The sequence below is a fragment of the Misgurnus anguillicaudatus genome, chromosome 16 (genome assembly GCF_027580225.2).
Source record: "Misgurnus anguillicaudatus chromosome 16, ASM2758022v2, whole genome shotgun sequence".
Classification (NCBI taxonomy): Eukaryota; Metazoa; Chordata; class Actinopteri; order Cypriniformes; family Cobitidae; genus Misgurnus; species Misgurnus anguillicaudatus.
Window position 1 is genome coordinate 24,620,156 of NC_073352.2, and position 22,082 is coordinate 24,642,237.

Consider the following 22,082-nt stretch of genomic DNA (forward strand, 5'->3'; position numbering starts at 1 on the left):
AGTTTTGTCCAAAAACTAGACTTATTTTCTTACGTCGTTTTGCTCATCAAGAAAATACATCTTGATTTAAGAATTTTTTGATATTTCTACTGAAAACAGGACAAAAATAATAAGAATTCTTAGTATTTTTGTCTTGTTTTCAGTACAAATATCAAAAAATTCTTAAATTAAGATGCTTTTTCTTGATGAGCAAAAATCTTGTTTTTAGACCAAAAATATCAAATTTAAGTGATTTTGTGCATAAAACAAGCAAAAAAAATCTGCCAATGGGGTAAGCAATTTTTTCTTGAATTTTTCTTGAATTTAGTTTTTAAGAAAAATGTTCAAGATTTTTTGCTTACCCCATTGACAGATTTTTTGCTTGTTTTATGCACAAAATCACTCACATTTTGTCTAAAAACTACTTATTTTCTTAAGTCATTTTGCTTATTAAGAAAAAGCATCTTAATTTAAGAATTTTTAGATATTTTTTACTGAAAACAAGACAAAAATACTAAGAAATGTTTTTCTTGAAAATATATTCAGTGTACGAGTCCGACTGGTTTTGTGGTCCAGGGTCATATGTTGCGTTGTGTGCTTAAAGTGTGTTTTCTTTTACATATGTAATGAATTTCAGTATGGTGCTTTGGCACTGTTTGGTTGAGCTGGTGTTGTTGTAGGGACTGTTACATGTGCATTTTTGTGTTGTTGACACTATGCCCATTTTTGATGCGCCGTTATTCAATATTTTTCCCGTCCTGTTGTAATGTTTTTTCATCTGATCTTTTGTCCCCACCACTTTTCAACACAAACTGACGCCCCTGTCTTTTACTCAATAGTCAAGACCAAGTTGATTGGAAAAAAAAACTGTTTAAACTGCAAATTTACAGTGAACTAAACACCATGTGAAACTTGAAGTTCCCATGCTGATAAGTCAGTTGTGCTTATATATGTCAGAGGTAGAGGTATGGACAAATTTTCAGCTCTGGTACTTTCCCCATGTCTTAGAGAAGGTGATAGGGGTCCTGGTTCCCACAGTCTGGGTATCAAAAAGTCCCTGCCATCATTAAAACTTTACTTCTCATCCTCACTTAAGCCCTACATCTGCACATATTGACTAGCTCATAAACTAGTGAAGTCAAAATAGCTGATTTGTTGTAAACAAAAGTCATCGCACAGTGTACTCAGCGGTTCCCAAATAGGGTACATGCACCACTCTAAAAAATCTTGGGTTGTTGGGTCAAATGTGGATAAATTTAACTGTTGGGTTTAGTCATTCCAAAATAATCATAAACTTCCGTAAACTCATGGTTGAGTCAAATATGGATATTTTCATAGACATTTTATAGCGCAATTATAAGGAAAACTTCATGAGTTCAGTGTTTAATCTCTAGGTTATTTTTAAACACACTGTTGCAGACAAACCAAGCTGTTGGGTTAAATGAACCCAGAAAATTTTGAGCCTTAACAGTCCAGCATAAGTTAAGTTACAACCCATGGTTGTACACGAAAGTCTATTTCCCTGTAAAGCCCCTAAATGCCACCTGAATGCTATATAAGACTATGTTATGTGAACGATGTTTTGAAGAAAGATTATTTTTAGAGTTATCTCAAAGCATCATTATACTGATTTAAGTGAAAGAATTTGTGTTCTTATCTCAGGGTACAACTAGATGCCACGCGTTTGATTGATAACCAGAAAGGTCAGGAGGTTGCAAAGTTCCCTTGCCTAACAAAACGCTCTCCAGGTGCAAGGACAGCATGGAAAAATGTTATATCTGATTATACCACAGGGCTGTTGAATGCTTTATTCTGATTGGTTGAGAAATGTGCCATGGGTGTTGATTATTTTTCTGTAAAATGCACACCTAATTTTTTTATGTTTTAAAATAACCACCAGAACAATGTTTGTGGTAACCGTATTATAAGAAGACTCCCATCCTTTTAATTATTTGATAATAATGTTATTTTCAAATAATTTAATGGCCCATCATCAATTATTCCTTACATATCTTCCTTGCAAAAGAACACAGGCGACTTTGATAAAATATAAAACGCATTGAAAATCAATTTGCTAATCTAAGGTACCTGATAGTATTTGATTGTACAATAATTTAATAAAATGTACATGGCTTATTCCCTGAAGCTTCTCTTGTAACACAGATTAAATCACAACTCTGATGTTCATGCACAATGAAACCTCTAATCAGAATAAAAGCAGTTTGACTTGAGAAACAACGGGAGCTAAATTAATATCTATGGCCAAGATTGCTGGAATAAATGAACCCTCATTATCAACTATTACATTGACAAAGGAGATTCTACACCAGTAACACCTTATTAATCTGTGTTATAGAGAAACACCCCTTTGTTTAATTCATCTCACTTCTTTCTCACAGACAGTGTAATATTTAAAAGTTGATTGGAAAACAGAAAAAATCTGTTTAAAGCTGAGCCCATTCATCCTTCATTTCTGATTTGCTTTAATGCTTTAAAGGACAAAACTGTGACCCTGCGAAAATTCTGAACACGACTCCAAATCCACTGCTCATCTTCAGACTTCACAGGAGACAATGATTGTAATGTTTAAACATGAGACGAATATATGCATGCAGTGTGAAGGTCTGTTATGTGGCTGTTTTTTGGATAAAAATATCTACAGCTTCCATACACTGAAAAAATTAAAGGCTGGATTTATTTAAAAATATAGTGGCTCATTTTTGCATTCATCCTAGCATTTGCTTAAAATTTCAAGTAAAATGTACTTTAAAAAGTGGATGCAAAAATGATGCACTATATGAGACTTCATTCAAAATGTTCCTGAAAATGACACTTAACTTTTTCTTGCAGGAAAACTGGTAAAAAAATACTTTTAAGGCTTTAAGAAACTTTTTATAGTATTTTAGTTGCCGATTTATTTAGGGAACAGATTACGGTATCAATTGTACACAAAAAAATATTACATTTAATATTTAATAAAATGTTTACAATTAAGTGCATGTTGGCTTCTCCAATAAATAAATAAATAAATTGTACTTAATAATAATTTCTAAAGTTAAGTGCATTTTTGGCAGTCTAATAAATAAATAAATAAATACAAGCAGAGATGGGCGGTATTAATGCTTTACCCCTGGGACCTAGACTCTTAAGTTCACATTAAATGTGTGCCAAAGGCAGAGCACCTCACCCATGACTGCTTATGTCATAGTCATTTACTACTCACCACCAGACACAGCAGTTTACATTACTTAAGCAGTCTGCCACCGTGTTAGCAATGGAGATTATTTTTCGCCAAAATGAAACAATTAAATGAAGATAAAGTCACACAGTTTTCGGATACCGGTTTCTTGGATGCTTATGAAGGATCACCGCCACCGGCGTTTTCCAACTCCTCTAAGCTAAACAACACAGGACTCGATCTTCTTGACCTGTCTCGCGCTGTCCCACTCGGCTTGGCTTTGGGAGCTTTCATCATCTTCGCCGTGGCTGGAAACATTTTAGTGATACTGTCGGTGGTGTGCAACAGGCACTTGAGAACTCCAACCAATTATTTCATAGTTAACCTTGCGATCGCCGACCTGCTACTGGGCACCACCGTGTTACCCGTATCAGCCACCCTGGAAATTTTAGATTACTGGGTTTTTGGAAGAATTTTCTGTGATGTCTGGACAGTTGTGGATGTGTTGTGCTGCACCGCATCTATCATGAGCCTGTGCGTAATCTCCATCGACCGCTATATCGGAGTGAGCCATCCGTTGCAGTATCCGAATATTGTAACGGGGCGCAGAGCCATCCTGGCCATGCTCGGGGTATGGATCCTTTCCCTGATTATATCCATCGGACCTCTTTTGGGATGGAAGCAGCCTCCGTCACCGGACCACACGGTGTGCGTAATAAACGAGGAACCCTTTTACGCACTGTTCTCATCACTTGGTTCCTTCTATATTCCATTAATTGTTATCCTAGTCATGTACTGTCGTGTTTACGTAGTAGCCAAAAGGACAACGAGAAGCTTGGAAGCCGGTGTGAAGACGGAAACGATGAATTCGGGTGAAATATCGCTAAGGATTCACAGGGGATCGCAGGACATCGGTTGCGGAGCTAGGGGTCGCGCGCATCAGCCGAGGAACTCTCTGACCGTCAAACTTTTCAAGTTTTCGCGGGAGAAGAAAGCTGCTAAAACCTTGGGGGTCGTGGTTGGAATGTTTACTCTGTGCTGGTTACCATTTTTCCTCACTTTACCAATTGGTAAGTCTATTACGCACTGTAATGTTTGCTTCTTTTGCATCCACAGCGGCCAGTGGCATATGTTACAAAGTGCATAAATACTTAACATTTAATGTATTTATTAAAAATAACAATAATTTCGCAAAAAAAGCAAACCAGAGCATTTTTAAGGAATCTGGGTTTATTCAAATATACAAAAATTGCCTACATAGAAATACAAAAAGCTCACAGGAAATATGGCATGCACTGACTGGAATTTTATCTGATATTTATGTTTGTTGATCCTCTTTTGTGTTAATATTTTGTTATTACTATCCTGGACCCATATATGGCTTTAAAAGGTTTGCACATGTTGTGTGTCATTTTTGGCCAAGTATCCTTAAATTTCTAAAAGCTGCATGAGTTTATTCTCCAAACACACCAATGCACTGAATGCAATTCAGAACCAAGAGCAAAGATGTCAATTGTTTAAAGCTAAGCTGGCATCACATTTGGCCACAACTGTGTGTGCACTTACAGTATATTGTTATATGTATGTTATCATTACAATATTTGTGGCAATTATTTGAGCAGTATTACAAAAACGTAAAAGGTAATCGACAAAAATGCCATACAATTGCATTGGCCAACTTTTTTTTATTAATAACTCGTATTAAGAATGTCCCAACTTGCCCCAATTACAATATTAGTTGTTTTAAAACATTTTTAAAAACCAATTTACAAAAATGTGGCTAAAATTCAAAAATGTATATACGCATTTGACTCAAAACCTATAGGCTACTAAAAATAAACAGCTTTATTTACAACTTCCCCATGTGACAACTATCTCCAGTTTTCTCACACAGTATGCAACCACGTCATAAACTAAAACTGTTAATCTAGTAGTAGTAAAAGTTACATTTATACATGAAGTTTATTTAACTAAATTCGGGAGGACCATGGTCATGTAATCCAACCAATCAGCGCAAAGAGGTCTCCATAGCCATTCATCACCTCTGTTTAGTGACAGTTTTTCGCAGCTTCCCTTCTCCACCTCATAGCTTCACTCTCAGCTGGTATCTATCCCAGTTAAGGAGGGGGTTCAGGGGACTTAGATCCCTTCCCTCGGACAGCACGCCTAATATGCTTTATCATCATATTTGATTACATGTTAAAGCAGACTCGTGGTACATTCTTAAAAATCGTAATTCTCAAAAGAAAAATGTGGTGAGAAACCACTACAGTGATGTGTCCCATAAGTCTTCAGCTGCGGAAAGTCTGTGGTCAGTGGGAAGACTGCAGACTCGGGGTTAAGAGAAGAGTAAATCTTTTGGCACTTTATTTCTTTCTCCTTCTCATGGGGCCTCCAGTGTGGGGTCCGCTGCATCCGCCGCTAGACTTACACAGCCGGGAGTATGAGAACGAAACCCTGGACCACAGCCATACAGACTCAAAGGGAGGTTTTATTAATGAATTAGCATACTAGTCATTCCTATCCCAGACAGGGTTATCTGAAAAGGGCAGATGGCTTGGTCCCTAATTAGGCAACAGTGGATTTCTTTAATATATTAGAAACGAAAACTTACAGTAGCATGTTTACACAATTCCCTAAGCAATGAGTTATTGTGGCTGTCGAGATCAGGTTGAATTTATTACGATAGAATTATTCAGTTAACAAGTTTAGTTAGAAAATGTGTGTGCTTATGAAGAACGGTACTCTTGTTTAAAAGACGTGTGTGAAAAGAATAGTAGCCTAAAGTAGAAACAAAATAGTGTGAATTAATATGTCGACGAGTTTAAACATTTATGTCGAATCTTTTCCACTCTTTTGCCATGCTTTTGATTAATTTTGTAGATGTGGATAATGTTTAAGTGATTTTTAACAAGCTTATTACACTGAAAAAAAAATTATTCATTCTATTTACTTAATTTTTACTCAATAGGCTAAATAAAAATATATATATTAGAAAAACAAAACAAAATAAAAAACTTTTGTTTAAATGTAATAAATTGATTGCGACCACTTACCTTAAATTGAATGAATAATTTTTTTCAGTGTAATATGGATCTTGGACTGGTAGTTCACGCACTTTTTGAAGCACCTACACACATAAAGAAGACCATCATTTTGACTCACATTACTGAGGAAACGGACACACGAGATAAACTTGTAACAATGCATGTGTCTTGTTACATAAATCCTTGATAGGTTTCAAAACCTGTCAAACTATACAATGGAGTAAAATCCAGTAAGATACACAAATTGTAGACTAGTTGGGAAAACAGGATGCAAGGATGTAGACAGTATATCTAAAACGTCTGCTTCCTTTTGAAATCCTATGTTCAACAAGAGTTCAAGTTTAGGAAGTGTCTGTAAAGTAAGTGCATGAGTAACCTGAATGAGACACGTTTGCATTAACATCTATTTAAAGGAATAGTTCACCCAAAAATGAAAATTCTGTCATCGTTAACCCACTCTCATGTTTTTACAAACCTGTATAAATTTCTTTGTTCTGAGGACCACAAAGGAAGATATTTTGATGAATCAGCGTTTCCCATACATTGATTTATTTGTGGTGGCCCACCACAGAATCAACACTGGCCCCCACAAATAGAATGATTCCCATTTACATTTTTATTTCACTATTTAAAACAGCTTAATTCGGCTTAAAATATAATTTGATATATAATACAGATCAAATACAGATACAGATCAAAGAGTAGAAGTGAAACATATTTCAGGTGCCAACACTAGATCAAACGCAAACACAACATGATGACTTCACATATATGCTAATTAGCGTCTGACGTCATCACCACCACAGTCTCTCAAAATCCTGTGGGAAACACTGTGAATGTTTGAATCCAAACCGATCATGAGCCCCATTCACTTCCATAGTAGGAAAAAATGATGGTTTTGGGGTAAACTATTCCTTTTAAAGGTGCCCTTCCTCTGTCGTTTTTATTGTTTTATACTGTTGTCTGAGGTCTACTCATGACGTTTGCATGGTTTTTACATCCAAAAACATCAAAAGCAATAAGTAATAGGCCATTTTGTATCCTGGTTTTGAGGCTGGTTAGAGAAATGATCCGTTTTAATGGGCGGGCCGCATTGACGACTTAGAAGTAAACGACCACTGCTATGATTGGATAACAGTTTTTCGTAGTCAAACTAACTTTCAACACTGATTTAATCTCATGTGAAATCAGTTCAATGTTAAGTGAGTGTCTTAAGACACAGTGTCTTTCTTACACACGCATATTTTATCATAAACCCTTTTGACACACACGCTTGTCTTTTATCGTAAACCCACGCACAAAAACACACACACAAACACACACACGTGTCTTTTATAGTAAACCATTTCGATGTGCGTGTAACGAACGCAAGAACACACACATGTGTCTTTTATCACATTCGATGAGTGTGCATCATGAATTCACGTGAATCGCGTCCCTCTGAAGAGATGTCCCGGCCGCAACTGATAGTGACACATAGTACTAAAGTGTTTTACTCACACACACACACGCGTGTCTTTTATCATTAACACTTTCAACGTGTTTGCAGCATGAATTCGCGTCCCTCGGAAGAGAAGTCACCAGCCGCCACTGTGACACATAGTACTAAAGTGTTTTTCTCACATAAGCTGCGCCATTCTGTCCAGATCCAATATTGATGGAGGAGCATTGCTTTTTCATCGCAGTCTCTCTTCAAATCCAGCGTTCTTCTGAACATCCAAACATGTAGCAACTGTTATGATTCCCTCGTTTAATAGGAATGATGTCTCGACGAAAAACAATGGCCCGAATACGGTACGGTTGACGTTTAGCCATTTCACTTGTTATGAAAACTAACTCAAATACACGTAATATGTGGGCGCGGTCTCAAGTTGAAGAGCTCATGAATAGTAATGACCTCGATCAGTTCCACGTCACACTGATAAGCTTTTCTAACTGACCTGATTTCTCCTCATATTTCTTTTCAGTGGCTAGAGCTGACAGAGGAGGTGGAAGTTAATTTTCACATTCACGACACAACACAAACACACATGGACATAACACATATCAAAAAATACAAGTAAAAATGGTTTTATGTGGAAGGGCCTCTTTAAGGTCTATTTATGTGTGTTGTTAGAATCTATGCTGATAGATTTCTGATAGATCTTCGTCACTTGTTTGGTCCCTTGGCCCTTCACTCATGAATTCAGTTTTTGGCTGATTCTCATGGTTCCCATGGTGCTTTGAATGTAGAGAGTCCATGCAATAGGGCTGCAGCATTGATGTGTCTTCCGGAAAAGAGATCCCAGTCTACAGAAAATCTACAGGCATAGATCCAGAGATCTACCATGGTAATTTAATAAACAGGGGGGTAAAATTATACACTGTACTTTTATTTACAAATCTTCCCTATTTTTGTTAGAAACAGAAATGGAAACATTTGAAACGCTTGGCAGAAAGCCTATATAATAGGCCTGTAACATAGATAACGCTTATACCATGGTTACCACAGAAATTGGTCTGGTGGTTATTTTAAGACATTTGACAGGTCATGTGTGCGTCCAGTGCCAGAGTGGGACTAATTTTCATGCATTTGACCGGCCCACTTTAGTTCACGTCTCACTTTATTAAAGTAATAAAATTAAATCCTCAGTAGCCTACATAAGTCTGCATAAGTGCACTATTCTCAGCAGCCTTGCAATTCGTTGTATTTTTCAAATATATAATTTCCAAGTTCAGTCCGAATGCAGTAGCCTTAACAATTATGATTTTTGCCATAATCATGCAGCCTTACCATAAGGTATATTATTCAATTAATCTTATTCAAAAACTACTGAAAGGTAACAAATGTGTTTTCCCCTATATATATATATATATATTTTTAAATGGTGGGTCTTGAGATTACCTGTTGAGTTGAAAAGGTTGGAAACCCGCGATATAGAATACACCAGCAAGCAAGATTTATCAAGTATGCAGGGGAAAACAGATGGAAAAATAAAAATCCTTATCTTAATGTGATAGTACTTAGATCACATGTATTGCCAAATAAGGTAGGGCTGCTTGTGTCAAGAAAAGCAAAACTATATAATAGACTTTCAAAATTTTCTTTTTCATAAGTAAACATCATATTAATCTGAAACATACGTTTTTCAGAAAAATAAATTGATGAGTTTTGCATCAAATAGGTTTGGTTACTCTTGCAATAGACAATAAATAATGACTATTCATATGATTCATTGTTACATCTATGACTTAGATTTTTTTTAAATACAATTTGTAGATCCTTTTCCTTTTAGATGCCATAGTATCAATTTGCGCTCAAGTTTATTTTACATCTACACTGTAAAATATTTCTGTAGAAATTACAGTATTACTGGGTATTACTGGCAACTAGCTGCCAGTAACTTACTGTAGATTTTACATTTATGTTATTTACTGGAAACAGTTTGTTTCAAGTTAAATGAACATGAAACATTTTCAGTTTTTATCTTCTACAGTAAGTACTGGCAACCAGCTGCATAATTACAGCTAATTTTTTACAGTGTAGATGTGCGGCAAGCGCATTCAAATAGAAATGCGTCTGAAACAAAACTTGTGTTCACAGGTGAGCATTTTGAAATGCAGAAAGGGGTGCGTCCAACGTTTCCATGCATTTTAAATGTTAAATTCGCCATGAAAATAAAAGGAAAAATGTCATTTGTTTTGTAATTTTGTGGTATTTTTTACAAATGAATTATCTGTGAGCTTCATTATTTTTTTAAAATTCATGTGCCCTCATAATCTTTAATAAAAATCCCAAATTTCCTCCCCTCCTCAAAACAATCTTTCTTTACTTCTGGCCATATGGTATGGCATGGTGGGTGAGGTCGATTAGCAATTAGAAAACACGACCCAACTTCAAACAATCCAATCAGATCTCGTTGGCCAAATCCAGCCCTGCCTTATTTCAATTCAGATGCTGGTTTCACTCAGATATACGTCACCACAGGGAAAATAAGACAATCGCTATGTTTCATGGCGACTTTAACGAACACTAATGAAGGAATTCTTCAAATAAGTGGTCGGGACTCGGGACACAATTAACTTGGGCATAAAGCGGTGGAAACATCTCTTACCCGCAAAATACGCGAGTGGGGCTGCTGTGAGTGCTGGCATTCCACCAGGAATTCTCCCAGTCCTCCCTATGGCCAAACTGGGCCTGTGTGCGTTTATCGAAAACATTTCTCAACCAATTAGAATAAAGCATTTAACAGCCCCGTGGTACAGACGGTTTTATCGGACGCACGTGCATATATTGTTTTTTTACAAATATACATTTTTCTAGCCACGCCAAGAATATTTTATTGTGATTGAGGGGTCTTCAAATATTGTGCTGGACAATGGAGGCCTTGAAGTCATAAAGGTTGTGATCGATACACCGTCCCCAAGCGTTGCTGCCACCTGCTGAATGCTAAAGCAAATAGCATAAATTCGTTAATGATGAGTAGAGGCAATAGGCTTGCCAGCAGAGGGCACCATCAGTCACAAGATATCATGAATTGTGCCATGACGATCTCAGCAAGGTAGTTATTAAAAAATGAGGTCGACCATCTGAGATTAACATTAAATGCAAAGTGAACTCCGTATTCAACAACACATGACTCTGGGAGACATAGACGAGGCTCTCTAAAGTTTCAAACTAAACACTAAAACACCAAGACTATTATTTAATAAAAAAACATGACAAATTAAACCGCAATGAGATTTTGTAGGGGGCATTTACTTGTTAGTTTATGACCTTGCTCTACTGTTTCTTTGCAGTCTCGTTCGACGTCAGCCTCCGACCCCCTGAGACCATCTTCAAAATCATTTTCTGGCTCGGTTACTTCAACAGCTGCCTGAACCCCATCATCTATCCCTGCTACAGCCGGGAGTTCAAGAACGCTTTCGGCCTCATCCTGAAATGCAGATGTCACCGCAGGAGGCGACCGGGTTGGAAAGCGTATAACTACAAGGGCGCGCACATCAGCTCCCTTTATTCACGGCAAGACTCGAAGGACTCCGTGAACTACGGCAGTTACCTAAATGGCAGCCAGAGGACCCTGTCTTCTGCCAGCCCGAGCCCCAGCTACCACTCCAAAGGTCTGTCACATTTCCAGGAGGACGGACCTAGATATGCCCGAAGCAGGACACCTTCTGTTTTATCAGAGAGTATTATGGATCATCATCTTGCGCCTGTGGAAGAAGTCCCCAGCCTGTTTTTAGGCCTTCCAGATCAGGGTATTGTAGATGGCCCTCAAATGCAGGAAATGATTAAGGATATGGACTGTGAGGGTGGTTTTTCACCCTGAAGATTACTTTTGCTTTAAAGGGGACATATCATGAAAATCAGACTTTTCCATGTTTAAGTGTTATAATTGGGTGCTTCTATGAACCTAGAAAATGTGAAAAATATCAATCCAATAACTTAGTTTTGGTAAACCATTCTCTCCAAGCATGTGAAAAAATAGGTCATTAAAATTTGGCTCCCCAGTGATGTCAGAAGGGGATAATACCGCCCCTTAATCTGTACTATCCAACCACAGAACTGCCATTTAGTGTAGAGATCAACTCATTTGCATTTAAAAGGACACACCCAAAAACGGCACATTTTTGCACACACCTACAAAATGTCAATTTTAACTTGCTATAATAAATGATCTGATATTTTGAGCTAGAACTTCACAAACATATTTATTTGGCATCTTGTGAAATGTCCCCTTTAATGACACATTCTCTTCAAAAAACGGACATGTCAGCAAAACGCTACGCACAAGTTCAGTATTTCCGTTTTGTCTGTCAGGTTGTATGGACAGTGTTTGTGTGATGTTAATTAAAAACTACGTACCTTTGCAAAGAATGCATTTTCTTTACACTGTGAAACTTTTTTTTTCTTCAATGAATTATGTTAATGTACAGCACAGTGTGAATACATTGGTATTCTGCAAGCACAGCATTAAAGCAATTTTGCTTTTCTTTCTCTATTTATTTGCCTCACTATACTTTAATATTGATTTTTAAATACTACTCTTTCTTTGATATATTGATATAATAAAATGTATTAGATTTTACTTCACTGAAGGCAAAATTATTCAGAAAGGCTGAACATACGGAGAAGAACATGATTTTATGAGTGAAGGGAATGAAAAGTTTAGTTTCTGTATGAATGAGACACTTCTTGCTTTGTATTTAGAATTTTAGATATTTATTTAATCAATAATGTATTTTTAGCAGTTATTCACTAGATATAGACAACGCACTGTACATTTTATTTACAGTCATTTTTATAAGCACCCATTTTCAAGAGAGGAGTTTTTGTGTTTTTACTACTCAACAAATCCCCTTAGGAAAGGTGAAGACCAGAGATAATTTGTTAATTCTGCCTTGAACACTACACATTAGGCATGTTGATCAAGGCTGCAAAAATAAACTTATATACAACATTTGAACAGAAACATTCTTAAGCAGAAATACAAAATTTGTGTGATTACAAAATTCACTTTACCGCCATGTCCAAATAAATCAAACACTAAATCCGAAGCAGGAACAAATGGACTGAATAAAAAATAAATAATTTAACGTAAGATTTAGTAACTATTACTAAACATGTAAAGGTAAACAAACTATGAAACAAAAACATTCATATATTGAATTGAATGCACACCTTTATGCCCATCTCACCAGCAAAAGATCCATTAATACACTGACATTTAAAAAACAAACATGGCTTTGTATTTACACTGTACAAATACAATATTTCTCTGATCGAAATATAACCCCCATCCAGAAATTTAAAGGCTTACAATTGTCAATTTTCTTTTTTTCCACTAGTCAAAAAGCCACTTATTAGTCCCTTCAGATGAAGATATGAACTTGATATAGATTCAGACTTTTGTTGCAGCAACTGAAAAAAAAAAGTATGATAATGATAAATGTTCTTTAAATAAAATCAAATTGAAAAAATTATGAAAATGAATCAAGAGACCAACCGTGCTTTAAAAGGGCTCCTTAAACAACAAACTTATTCTTCGTAGTTGAACCACTTTTCGTGGCTGTGTCTGCATGTGATTGGTATCCAATGATAACCTTTGCTGGCACACCTAATCTTTCCTTATACACACGCCTGTAAATAAAAGTTATTGCAGATTTAAAGATATATTCAATACATTCGCCTTATAACCACAAACGATTTTAAGGAGTTTTTGTTACCAAAGCATTGATTTTGACAAGTATTTATTTTCCCTACTAAGGATGTAAATGGGGCTTCTGATTGGTTTGGTTACAAACTTTGCTCAAAATATCTTCCTTTGTGTTTAGCTGAAAAAAATAAATGTATACAGGTTTGTAACAACAGGAGGGTAAGTAAATGACAACAATAGGCTTTATGCCCAGCTGCACCACTTCCTGAACTTCAGCCAGCTCCTTGTTTACTGTCTACCATTATTGGACAAACTGATTAATCCAGGTGTGCCTGACCTCAGTAGTCACAACAACAACAACAGGACACACCTGGATTAATCAGTTTGTCCAACAATGGCAGACATGAAACAAGGAGCTGGCCGAAGTCCAGGAAGCAGTGCAGCTGGGCACAAAGCCCACTATCCCTATCACCTGAATGTTCGTTTGTTCATGTTCTTTCCTCAAAATGATTTTTCTTACCCTATATGTACAACAGCATCTTTGTTCTCATAGTCTGTCGTCCATATTGATATTTTGTCTCCTTTTGTTCGCACATTGACGACGGCACCGCAGACATCATCACTGTGGTCATCAAATCCTTCTCCCACAAGGCACAGAAGCTGAAAAACAAAGGCAGAATTGAGAGAGACGTTAAAGCCTTTAATGTGTGTTCACACCAGACGCAAATGAAGCTAATAAATCATGCTATTCGCACGTAGTTGGACGCTCGAACATTTTGAGTTAACTCGCTTCATTCGCGTATGAAATTTGGGTCATTCACGCATAAAATTCAGACACGAATAGGCTTAATTTGCCGGCTTTAGCTAGCTTATAGTCTCAATATGTAAATATATAAGCTTAAATTGAGTAGAGTGTTTTTTTACAACTTCGACCTCCTCATTTTCTTCCAAGCAAGATCCTTTTTATTCCTGATTCTAAAAACGTACAAAGATATGCTGTACAGCTCCGGGTGACCACATACAGTGAACAATAATTTTGTCCTCAATTGTTGTTCCATATTTCTGCCTCAGCCCGCTATGTCGTAATCACATCACTACAAGAGCAAGCTCCTGACTGGTTAACACACGTGAATATCCAGCAAAGTTTAGATTTTTAACTCGCACGATTCGGGCGAATCATGCGTTTCCACGCATTGGACGAACAGGGCGTTCGGTTTGCCCCGCGTCATTCGCGCCTCCTCATTCTCACGAATTTTGCCGCGGGATGTCTTATCGCATCTTTGCATTTACTTAACATGTAAATTACTTACACTTCTTACCTCAAGTTAGACTAATAATTAATACATACTTATGCGTGCACTTAATCTTTGTACAGCACGTTGTTGTGAATGTGTTAGCATCCAACCCAGCCCCAATCATTCATCAGGATCCAAACGGATGAATCTAGAAGCCACCAAACACTTCCATGCTTTCTCCACCCAAAGACTGTACAAGACATGAGTAGTTACACAAGTAAGTATGGTGGCACAAAATAAACATGATGATTTTTTAAGCAGTTAAAAATGAGAACTATATTGTATGGCGGAAGAGCACTTAGTTTGCAGCACTTCGACCCCAGCACGCAGTTAAATCATCAACCCTGACTATTCCCCCTCTCGCTCAAACTTCCGTCAATATTACTGCGCCCGAGGGCAACCATACTTACTCGTGTAACCACTCATGTAACAGTCTTCAAATAGGGAAAACATGGAAGCGCTTGGTGGCTCCACATCCATCCCTGTTTGGATCCCAAGGAATGAATGGGGCCAAGCCAAATGCCAACACACCCACAATGCGCTGCACAAAGATCAAGTGCACACATCCAAAAAAGATAGGTATGAATCAATTTGTCGAAGAGCATAGTAAAATACTGAAAAAACGGTGGTGTTTTCCTTTAAAGCTTCATTCCCATCAGGTGTGAACGCTAGGGTGGCCATTCGTGCCAGTTCTGCCAGACACGTCTCGAACAGGATTTCAGGTGCGTTCTCCGGAAGTAGCGTTGCTCGACCACATACGTCATAGAGGTTCCAGAAAGGTTCTCACATTTCAGTTAAAATACATTAGAAAATTAAGATTTATTTCTTTTAAGGCAGTGGTTCTCAACTCCAGTCTCCCAGAACATTTTAGATGTCTCCATACATAAAACACCTGATTCAGTTCATCAGCTTGTAAGTGTGTAAATTAAGACAAAGTTTCAAACATTCTGGCAGCAGCCTAATGAGTGGAATCAGGTGTTTCATATAAGGAAACATCCAAAACATCCTGGGAGGGGGGCCCGAAGACTGGAGCTGAGAACCACTGTTTCAAGACATACAATCATTGTAGTTTCATTCTTACCATGAAATGTAACGGTTTGTTTTTTGAAATTGAACCCGAAATATTAAACCTTGATGACGTATGCGGTCGACCAACGCGACCTCCGGAGAACGCAACCGAAAATCCGCTCAGGGCGTGTCCGGCGGAACTGGCACGAATGGCCACCCCAGTGAACCCACCATCAGGATCTACAAACAATCCATATCAACTATCAAGCTAATGCAGCACAACTGGAGATTTTGGACACACCGTCTCCAACCAGAAGCGGTCCAGGTCGGCTCTGCGCTGCTGTTTGGAAAGGGTGATCAGCCAGCGGCCTCCCCGTTTATTCCTTTCATCCTCCCACATAGGCTCAATGCCATCCTGCTCCAAAACAGTAAACAGATCGTAGTGGCATGACAAACAACACTCTGGACAGATGAAGTATCAAAGAAAAACAAAAATGATCACAGAGGAGTCCAGATTATAACCTATGTGACAACCTGTGCTTAATCAGAAAGTGGATTATTGCTTCTACTAACTATCTTACCTTGAAAAGAGAGTAGTCACATCCTGACATTAAGTTACTTGATAATTGGATGTGATTGTATAGCCTGGGAACAGAAGATCAAAACTTGTATTAAGGCCACAGTTCTAATGTGAGGAGTTTGCGATTCATGAGTATACGGTGTTTGGGGTGAGATGCAGCAATTGGTTTTTGAGTCAAAGTTTCTCTTGTAAACACTTACGCCCAAAAGTCTTCCACCGTGTCAAACTTTGAGATGAGACGGAGATTTGCTTGCCATGTTTTGCTTTTGTCATTTTTAAAGAACCAAAGTGCCCATCTGCAAAAAAAACAACAAAATCCATATAAATATCCCATGCATGCTGCTATTGCTTCACTTCCTTATTCAAATAGACAAGACCTAGGTGGCTTTACCTATTTTGCAGAGGATGCTTGATGTAATCTTCAAGACTCACAATCTCTTGCCTATTTTCGTCGTTTTTGTCTTCTTCTGTATTTAATGGATTTGTTGAATTTTCCTACATAGAAAAGAGAGGGAACAGTGAATTATAACTTTTAACCAAACTGGTTTCTGACAGCTAATTTGTGAAACCGAGTAAGCAACACATTTTAGAGAAAAGTCTTATTTAAAACTTTTTAAAGTTTAGAAACAATACGCACACCCTGCAAACATATAATTTCCAAGGAATGTATCTGCTCATCATATACATATATAGTATTCCATAGTACTAACCAAGTCAATACTACAATTGATAGAACTGTAGTAGTACTATATATATATATATTAACATTTACTATAGTATGGTTCAGAAACACTAGTAAATATTTAAGTACACTACAGTACTTTTTCATGTGGGTTGTTTTCATTCAGATTTGACCAAACATCTAACTATTTCACTACATTTTTAGTTTATCTTGACCTCTGGTAAAAACGTGGAACTTTTTATTCATTTTGGGCTACATTTCAAGTGACACATCAGCAAAGCATGAGTCCAAATGTTAGAGAGAGATATCGCTTAACAGCATGGTCTGGTTCTCAGATCAGACGTGAAATAAGTTCACTTTATCCACCCAAAATCACAAGACATTTAACAGTTTAATGCCATCCATTAAACACATATGAACAACACGAGAGTGATATAAACACATGAGCTCATTTGACTGTCTGCTGTGAGACACATCATTACACCTCAATATCTTTACTCGTTTTAGCCTCCTCACCAGCCCCGAATACAATAAAACACGTTTAACATTCACTTCTGTCACCAATGTCAGTGAAAACAGTCATAATAATGTTTGTGGGATCACTTATATTGACTCACCGGTTCAGCAGTCGCCATCTTCTAAAAATGTGAAGGGTCTTTCCCGTGTGTTATAACACATTTGATTGGCTGAACACTTTTGAGTGAATGAGCACGCAGCGCAACCTAAAGGTCACTGAGAGAACTGCACTGCCACCATCGAGATTCCCACTATGTTCGACATCATGCGGAGCTGCGCAGACAGATCAACGTCTGACATCAAATACCGCGGGAGTGACTCGAAAGCAAGCAGTCGGTCTCGCGGTACTTTGACGTCAGGCTGATCGGTATGCGCAGCGCCGCATGGATTCGAAAACACCTAAAATGTTATTTTTATGATCATATTTGTTCTATATGTGCATACATTAACACGTATACATAATTTACTTAAATGTATAACTACCATATAAGTGACAGTAGGCAAGTTTACTGGGGGAAATATTTTTTTTTTAAATCATAAATCTACCATACTGTTGACACTAAATTATGGTAACACTTTACAATTAAGTTGTATTTGTTAACATTAGTTAATGCATTAGCTAACATAAACTAACAAAAAAAAAATACTTCTACAGCATTTACTAATCTTAGTTCATGTTATATTACCCCATTTGCTAATACATTTTTAAAATCAACATTATTAATTGTTTACATTAGTTAATGCAGCATGAACTAACATGAATAATTGTATTGGCATTAACAAGGATCAATAAATACTGAAAACCAGTATTGTTTTTTGTAAGTTCATGCTAGGTAAAAACATTTACTAATGTTAACTGAAATTTAGGTGGATCTATTTCTGATCAATATGCTATGGTTCTATTTGATTTATATTGATCTCCTAGTTATACTTTAAGTTTAAAGTATATGTCTAATTAAATTATTTTATGAGCTATGTGTATATTTATGAATGTTAAAATTCACTTTGAGGCATGACATTTCATTCATTTTGTCTCAGAATACAATAAAGCTCACATTAACTTGATAATGGTCCCCATTTATTACATACTTTGACTGAGAGCAACGCCATGTGTGTGCACGGTCTGCAATTGTAATATATATATATATATATATATATATATATATATATATATATATATATATACCTAAATAACATTTTTCATGTATGTGTGTATTTATGTACATAATATCTACACACAAATATATTATGCAAACACAAACTTTTATTTTGTATGTGATAAATGGCAATTAATCTTTTGACAGCCCTAGATTTTATATATCAAAGAAAAAAGTGAAGACAGTTTGTTTTGTAATCACATTTATTCGGTGTGTAACTGGAACTCAACTGGAACTGTACTATCAATACCAAAACAAATGTCAACACAACAGTCACTATTGTAAGTACCAAGATAAAGGTTTTAAATGTTTAGTGTCTAGTTTCAAACACTTGGGAGAACAAGCAACATAAGGATCATGTTTGTGACTGGATGCTCAAAACTGCAGGACAGCTCGGATACTGCGGGAGACACATAGGAAAGAGGTTTGCATTAGGGTTCTCATACTGAATAACCAAAATGAATGCACAACAAAATATGCATGTACCTCTTCCCAGCATGCATCAGATCAAAGGCCTCATTGATCTTGGCAAAGGGCAAAGTGTGAGTAACAAACTCATCCACCATCAGCTTCTTGCTCATGTAGTCATTGACAAGCTTAGGAACACTTTCCACACTCTTCCAGCCTGAAAGACAAAAATATTTGCCTAAAGTATCAGAAAAGGCATTTGCATACTGCAGGGCAAATCTTAAATCTATATATTGCTAAACATCAAGTGGCACAAAAATGTTGTATGTAATGTAAACAAAATGGCCAAATGTCAAAAGATGAATAATTAAAATTATTAATATTATTATAAACCGTATTGGTCAGATAATTCCATATATTATATATAAATAGTCATATATTAATGTGTAAAAAAAATACATCAACTGGTAGACCATGGCACTTACAATTCAGGGAACAAGTACACTAATACAAAAATACTTGCAATAATAAATACAAATAAAAAAGCTGACACCTTTGGGATCTACAAAAGATGGAAACTATTTTGTCATCCATTTATGGCAATGAACAACCAGATGAATGTGTTAAAAAAAAGAAATGAAAAAATACACCTACCACCAAAGGCTGTGCCTTTCCATGTACGCCCTGTGACCAACTGGAAAGGGCGGGTGGAGATTTCTTGACCTGCCCCTGCCACACCAATGATAACACTGGTTCCCCAGCCTTTGTGACATGCTTCAAGAGCGGCCCTCTGAAATCCAAGAGAAAATCATCCTAAATTCAAGCTGTAATAAACATCAAGCCAATTCTGCGGTTAAAGGACACACTATTATGAGTCACCATGGCTCATGGTGCCTACCATTATTCCAACATTGCCGATGCATTCAAAGGAGTAATCAACTCCTCCATCTGTGAGCTCCACCAGCACTTCCTGAATTGGCTTGCTGTGGTCCTTGGGGTTCACAAACTCAGTGGCTCCAAACTTCTTTGCAACTTCAAACTTGTCTGGGTTGATGTCAATGCCAATAATCCTGGTGGCACCTAGTGACTTGCAGCCCATAATGACAGCAAGCCCCACTGCTCCCAAACCGAATACAGCGCAGGTGGAACCGGCCTCAACCTGCCCGGGTGTATACGAGTCAACTTACAATGATACATTTTAAAGCAGCATACAGAGGAAATTAATAGATGGTTTAAAGCAGAGATGCAGAAACAAGACCTTGGCAGTATTGAGTGCAGCTCCATATCCAGTGGATATTCCACAACCCAGGAGACACACTTTATCCATGGGAGCATTATCATCTACTTTGGCCAGAGAGATGTCGGCCACTACGGTGTACTCAGAAAAGGTGCTGGTACCCATGAAGTGAAAGATCTGCTTGCCTTTACAAGTGAACCTGGAGGTCTTATCGGGCATCAGACCCTGACCCTGGGTCACCCTTTGTGAATCACATTTACATCACAAAATTTAGATCTCTCATAAATGGGTATGAAAATCTAAATGAATGCATAAGTACCTGATCTTCTGGCACAGGTTGGTTTTGGGATTTTTACAAAACTTGCACTCTTCACACTGGGGCACATACAGTGGAATTACAACATCACCTTGATAAAAAATAAACAAAATGACTCCCAAAATGCACATTTTGTCTTGCACAAGAGCTACATATATCCAGCTGTCTTCTGCCTTACCTGGTTTGAATTTGGTGACCCCTTCTCCAACACTCTCAACTGTGCCTGCCCCCTCATGACCCAGAATGGCAGGAAACAAGCCCTCTGGGTCACTTCCACTCAGGGTGTATGCATCAGTGTGACACACACCTGTAGCATGGATCTGAAACAAACATGCAACCACATTTAAGACAGCTACTAACAACAATGCGTTGTTTCGTGCAAATTATTTGATTTCTTAATTATTTTATAAAATCTTCACTACACAGTCCTGCATAAATATGCTTGAGACAAGACAGCAGGGTCAAATCTGAACCTATGTCCACCTGCCAGATGTAAATCTGTCACAAAACCTGTTACTTTGACAGGTGCAAGGGGGCATATCACATTTTATCTCACTTTATGTCTCTATGACATTTCAAAAACAAAGATATTATGGGAAACCAAAGATAAGTGGGATGCTAAATGACAGAAAGATAAAAATGAAAAATGAGTGAAGATCTGACTCCTCAAGTGATCTGTGCATACCACATAATCTTTTGCATCTGTGAAGAGGTACAATGTTCAGATTAATGGTTTACCTTAATTCTAACTTCATGGGCATTGGGTGGAGCTACCTCCACCTCCTCAATGGAAAGAGGCTTACCAGCCTCCCAAGCCACAGCTGCCTTGCATTTAATGACCTGAAGATGAATTAAATAGCAATTAGTTAATTTATATTTTTATACGAGTTGCTTTAGGTAACTTCATTTCACCGGAAGTGAATATAATACAAGTAAATGCTCTGGTCGTCTGAATGCAGATGCATCAATTCAACCATATTTATGTACAGTTAACGTTATATATAGTCTATGCAACGTTACATTAAATCTGTACTAAAATATTGTTGTGAATCTCTGATTCTCTTGCATGCCGTCTAAAAAAGTCTATGCTAATGGTAATCGAAAGAAAGAGATAAGGTGAACCTATTTCTGGTCATTATGCATGCGCTGGCTCAAAATACGGTAAATAATTGCAATGAAAGCAGGTCAAAGTAGCACAATGGATCCTTGAATGCCTAAATCTGGACTCCTGTCATTTACAGTACGCTACCACTTTTTGATTGAAATGGATGCAAGCTTTTACTCGACGGTTTGTATAAATAATGCAAAACTACGCACATTAAACGCACAATAACTTGCTTGTTCAAACCATGAGGGGAAATTTCGTCTGACAACTTACTTTCCCAGTTGTGTCCATGCTTCTCTTCCACCGCGGCAGAAAGGGAAGAAGGGGTGTGGCAAACTGAAGAACTCTTCCTCCAGCCAATCAGAGACGTAAAACAGGCCACGCTTGTACAAAGTCCGTGTTTTTTCTCAGCGGTGGTCTGTCATTGGTCCATTACTC

The 22,082-nt window shown here is 37.4% G+C and overlaps 3 protein-coding genes across 4 annotated transcripts; 1 reads left to right on the forward strand and 2 right to left on the reverse strand.

Moving 5' to 3' along the window:
* Positions 1-3,027: 3,027 nt before the first annotated feature.
* On the forward strand, positions 3,028-12,656 carry adra1bb (adrenoceptor alpha 1Bb). Its single transcript, XM_055177460.2, has 2 exons — positions 3,028-4,227; positions 10,984-12,656. The coding sequence occupies exons 1-2, from the start codon at positions 3,276-3,278 to the stop codon at positions 11,511-11,513; spliced, it is 1,482 nt and encodes a 493-aa protein (XP_055033435.2). The 5' UTR covers positions 3,028-3,275; the 3' UTR covers positions 11,514-12,656.
* Positions 12,657-12,919: 263 nt separating this feature from the next.
* eif4ea (eukaryotic translation initiation factor 4ea) lies at positions 12,920-17,674 on the reverse strand. 2 transcript variants are annotated; one of them, XM_055177463.2, is made up of 8 exons: positions 17,523-17,672; positions 16,615-16,718; positions 16,424-16,519; positions 16,225-16,288; positions 15,945-16,058; positions 13,861-14,000; positions 13,191-13,324; positions 12,920-13,105 (listed from the first exon to the last, which is right to left on the reverse strand). In XM_055177463.2, the coding sequence occupies exons 1-7, from the start codon at positions 17,538-17,540 to the stop codon at positions 13,210-13,212; spliced, it is 651 nt and encodes a 216-aa protein (XP_055033438.1). In that variant the 5' UTR covers positions 17,541-17,672; the 3' UTR covers positions 12,920-13,105; positions 13,191-13,209. The 2 variants fall into 2 exon arrangements, with proteins under 2 accessions (XP_055033438.1, XP_055033439.1); XM_055177464.2 differs by lacking the exon at positions 15,945-16,058 and having other exon boundaries at positions 17,523-17,674.
* Positions 17,675-18,763: 1,089 nt separating this feature from the next.
* On the reverse strand, positions 18,764-22,065 carry adh5 (alcohol dehydrogenase 5). The gene is made up of 9 exons (XM_055177461.2): positions 21,918-22,065; positions 21,278-21,379; positions 20,718-20,859; positions 20,543-20,630; positions 20,245-20,464; positions 19,885-20,145; positions 19,641-19,776; positions 19,065-19,203; positions 18,764-18,978 (listed from the first exon to the last, which is right to left on the reverse strand). The coding sequence occupies exons 1-9, from the start codon at positions 21,933-21,935 to the stop codon at positions 18,954-18,956; spliced, it is 1,131 nt and encodes a 376-aa protein (XP_055033436.1). The 5' UTR covers positions 21,936-22,065; the 3' UTR covers positions 18,764-18,953.
* Between the last annotated feature and the right edge of the window lie 17 nt (positions 22,066-22,082).

Excerpts from the sequence above, each read along its gene's own strand:
- adra1bb (XM_055177460.2), top strand. The coding sequence starts at position 3,276 with ATGAAACAATTAAATGAAGATAAAGTCACACAGTTTTCGGATACCGGT. Across the intron at positions 4,228-10,983 it reads TTTCCTCACTTTACCAATTG|TCTCGTTCGACGTCAGCCTC; the intron begins GTAAGTCTATTA and ends GTTTCTTTGCAG.
- eif4ea (XM_055177463.2), bottom strand. Across the intron at positions 16,289-16,423 it reads ACGGTGGAAGACTTTTGGGC|GCTATACAATCACATCCAAT; the intron begins GTAAGTGTTTAC and ends TTCTGTTCCCAG. Across the intron at positions 13,325-13,860 it reads GATGCTGTTGTACATATAGG|GCGTGTGTATAAGGAAAGAT; the intron begins GTAAGAAAAATC and ends TTTTATTTACAG.
- adh5 (XM_055177461.2), bottom strand. Across the intron at positions 20,146-20,244 it reads CTGCACTCAATACTGCCAAG|GTTGAGGCCGGTTCCACCTG; the intron begins GTCTTGTTTCTG and ends ACACCCGGGCAG. Across the intron at positions 18,979-19,064 it reads CTGATGCATGCTGGGAAGAG|TATCCGAGCTGTCCTGCAGT; the intron begins GTACATGCATAT and ends TGTCTCCCGCAG.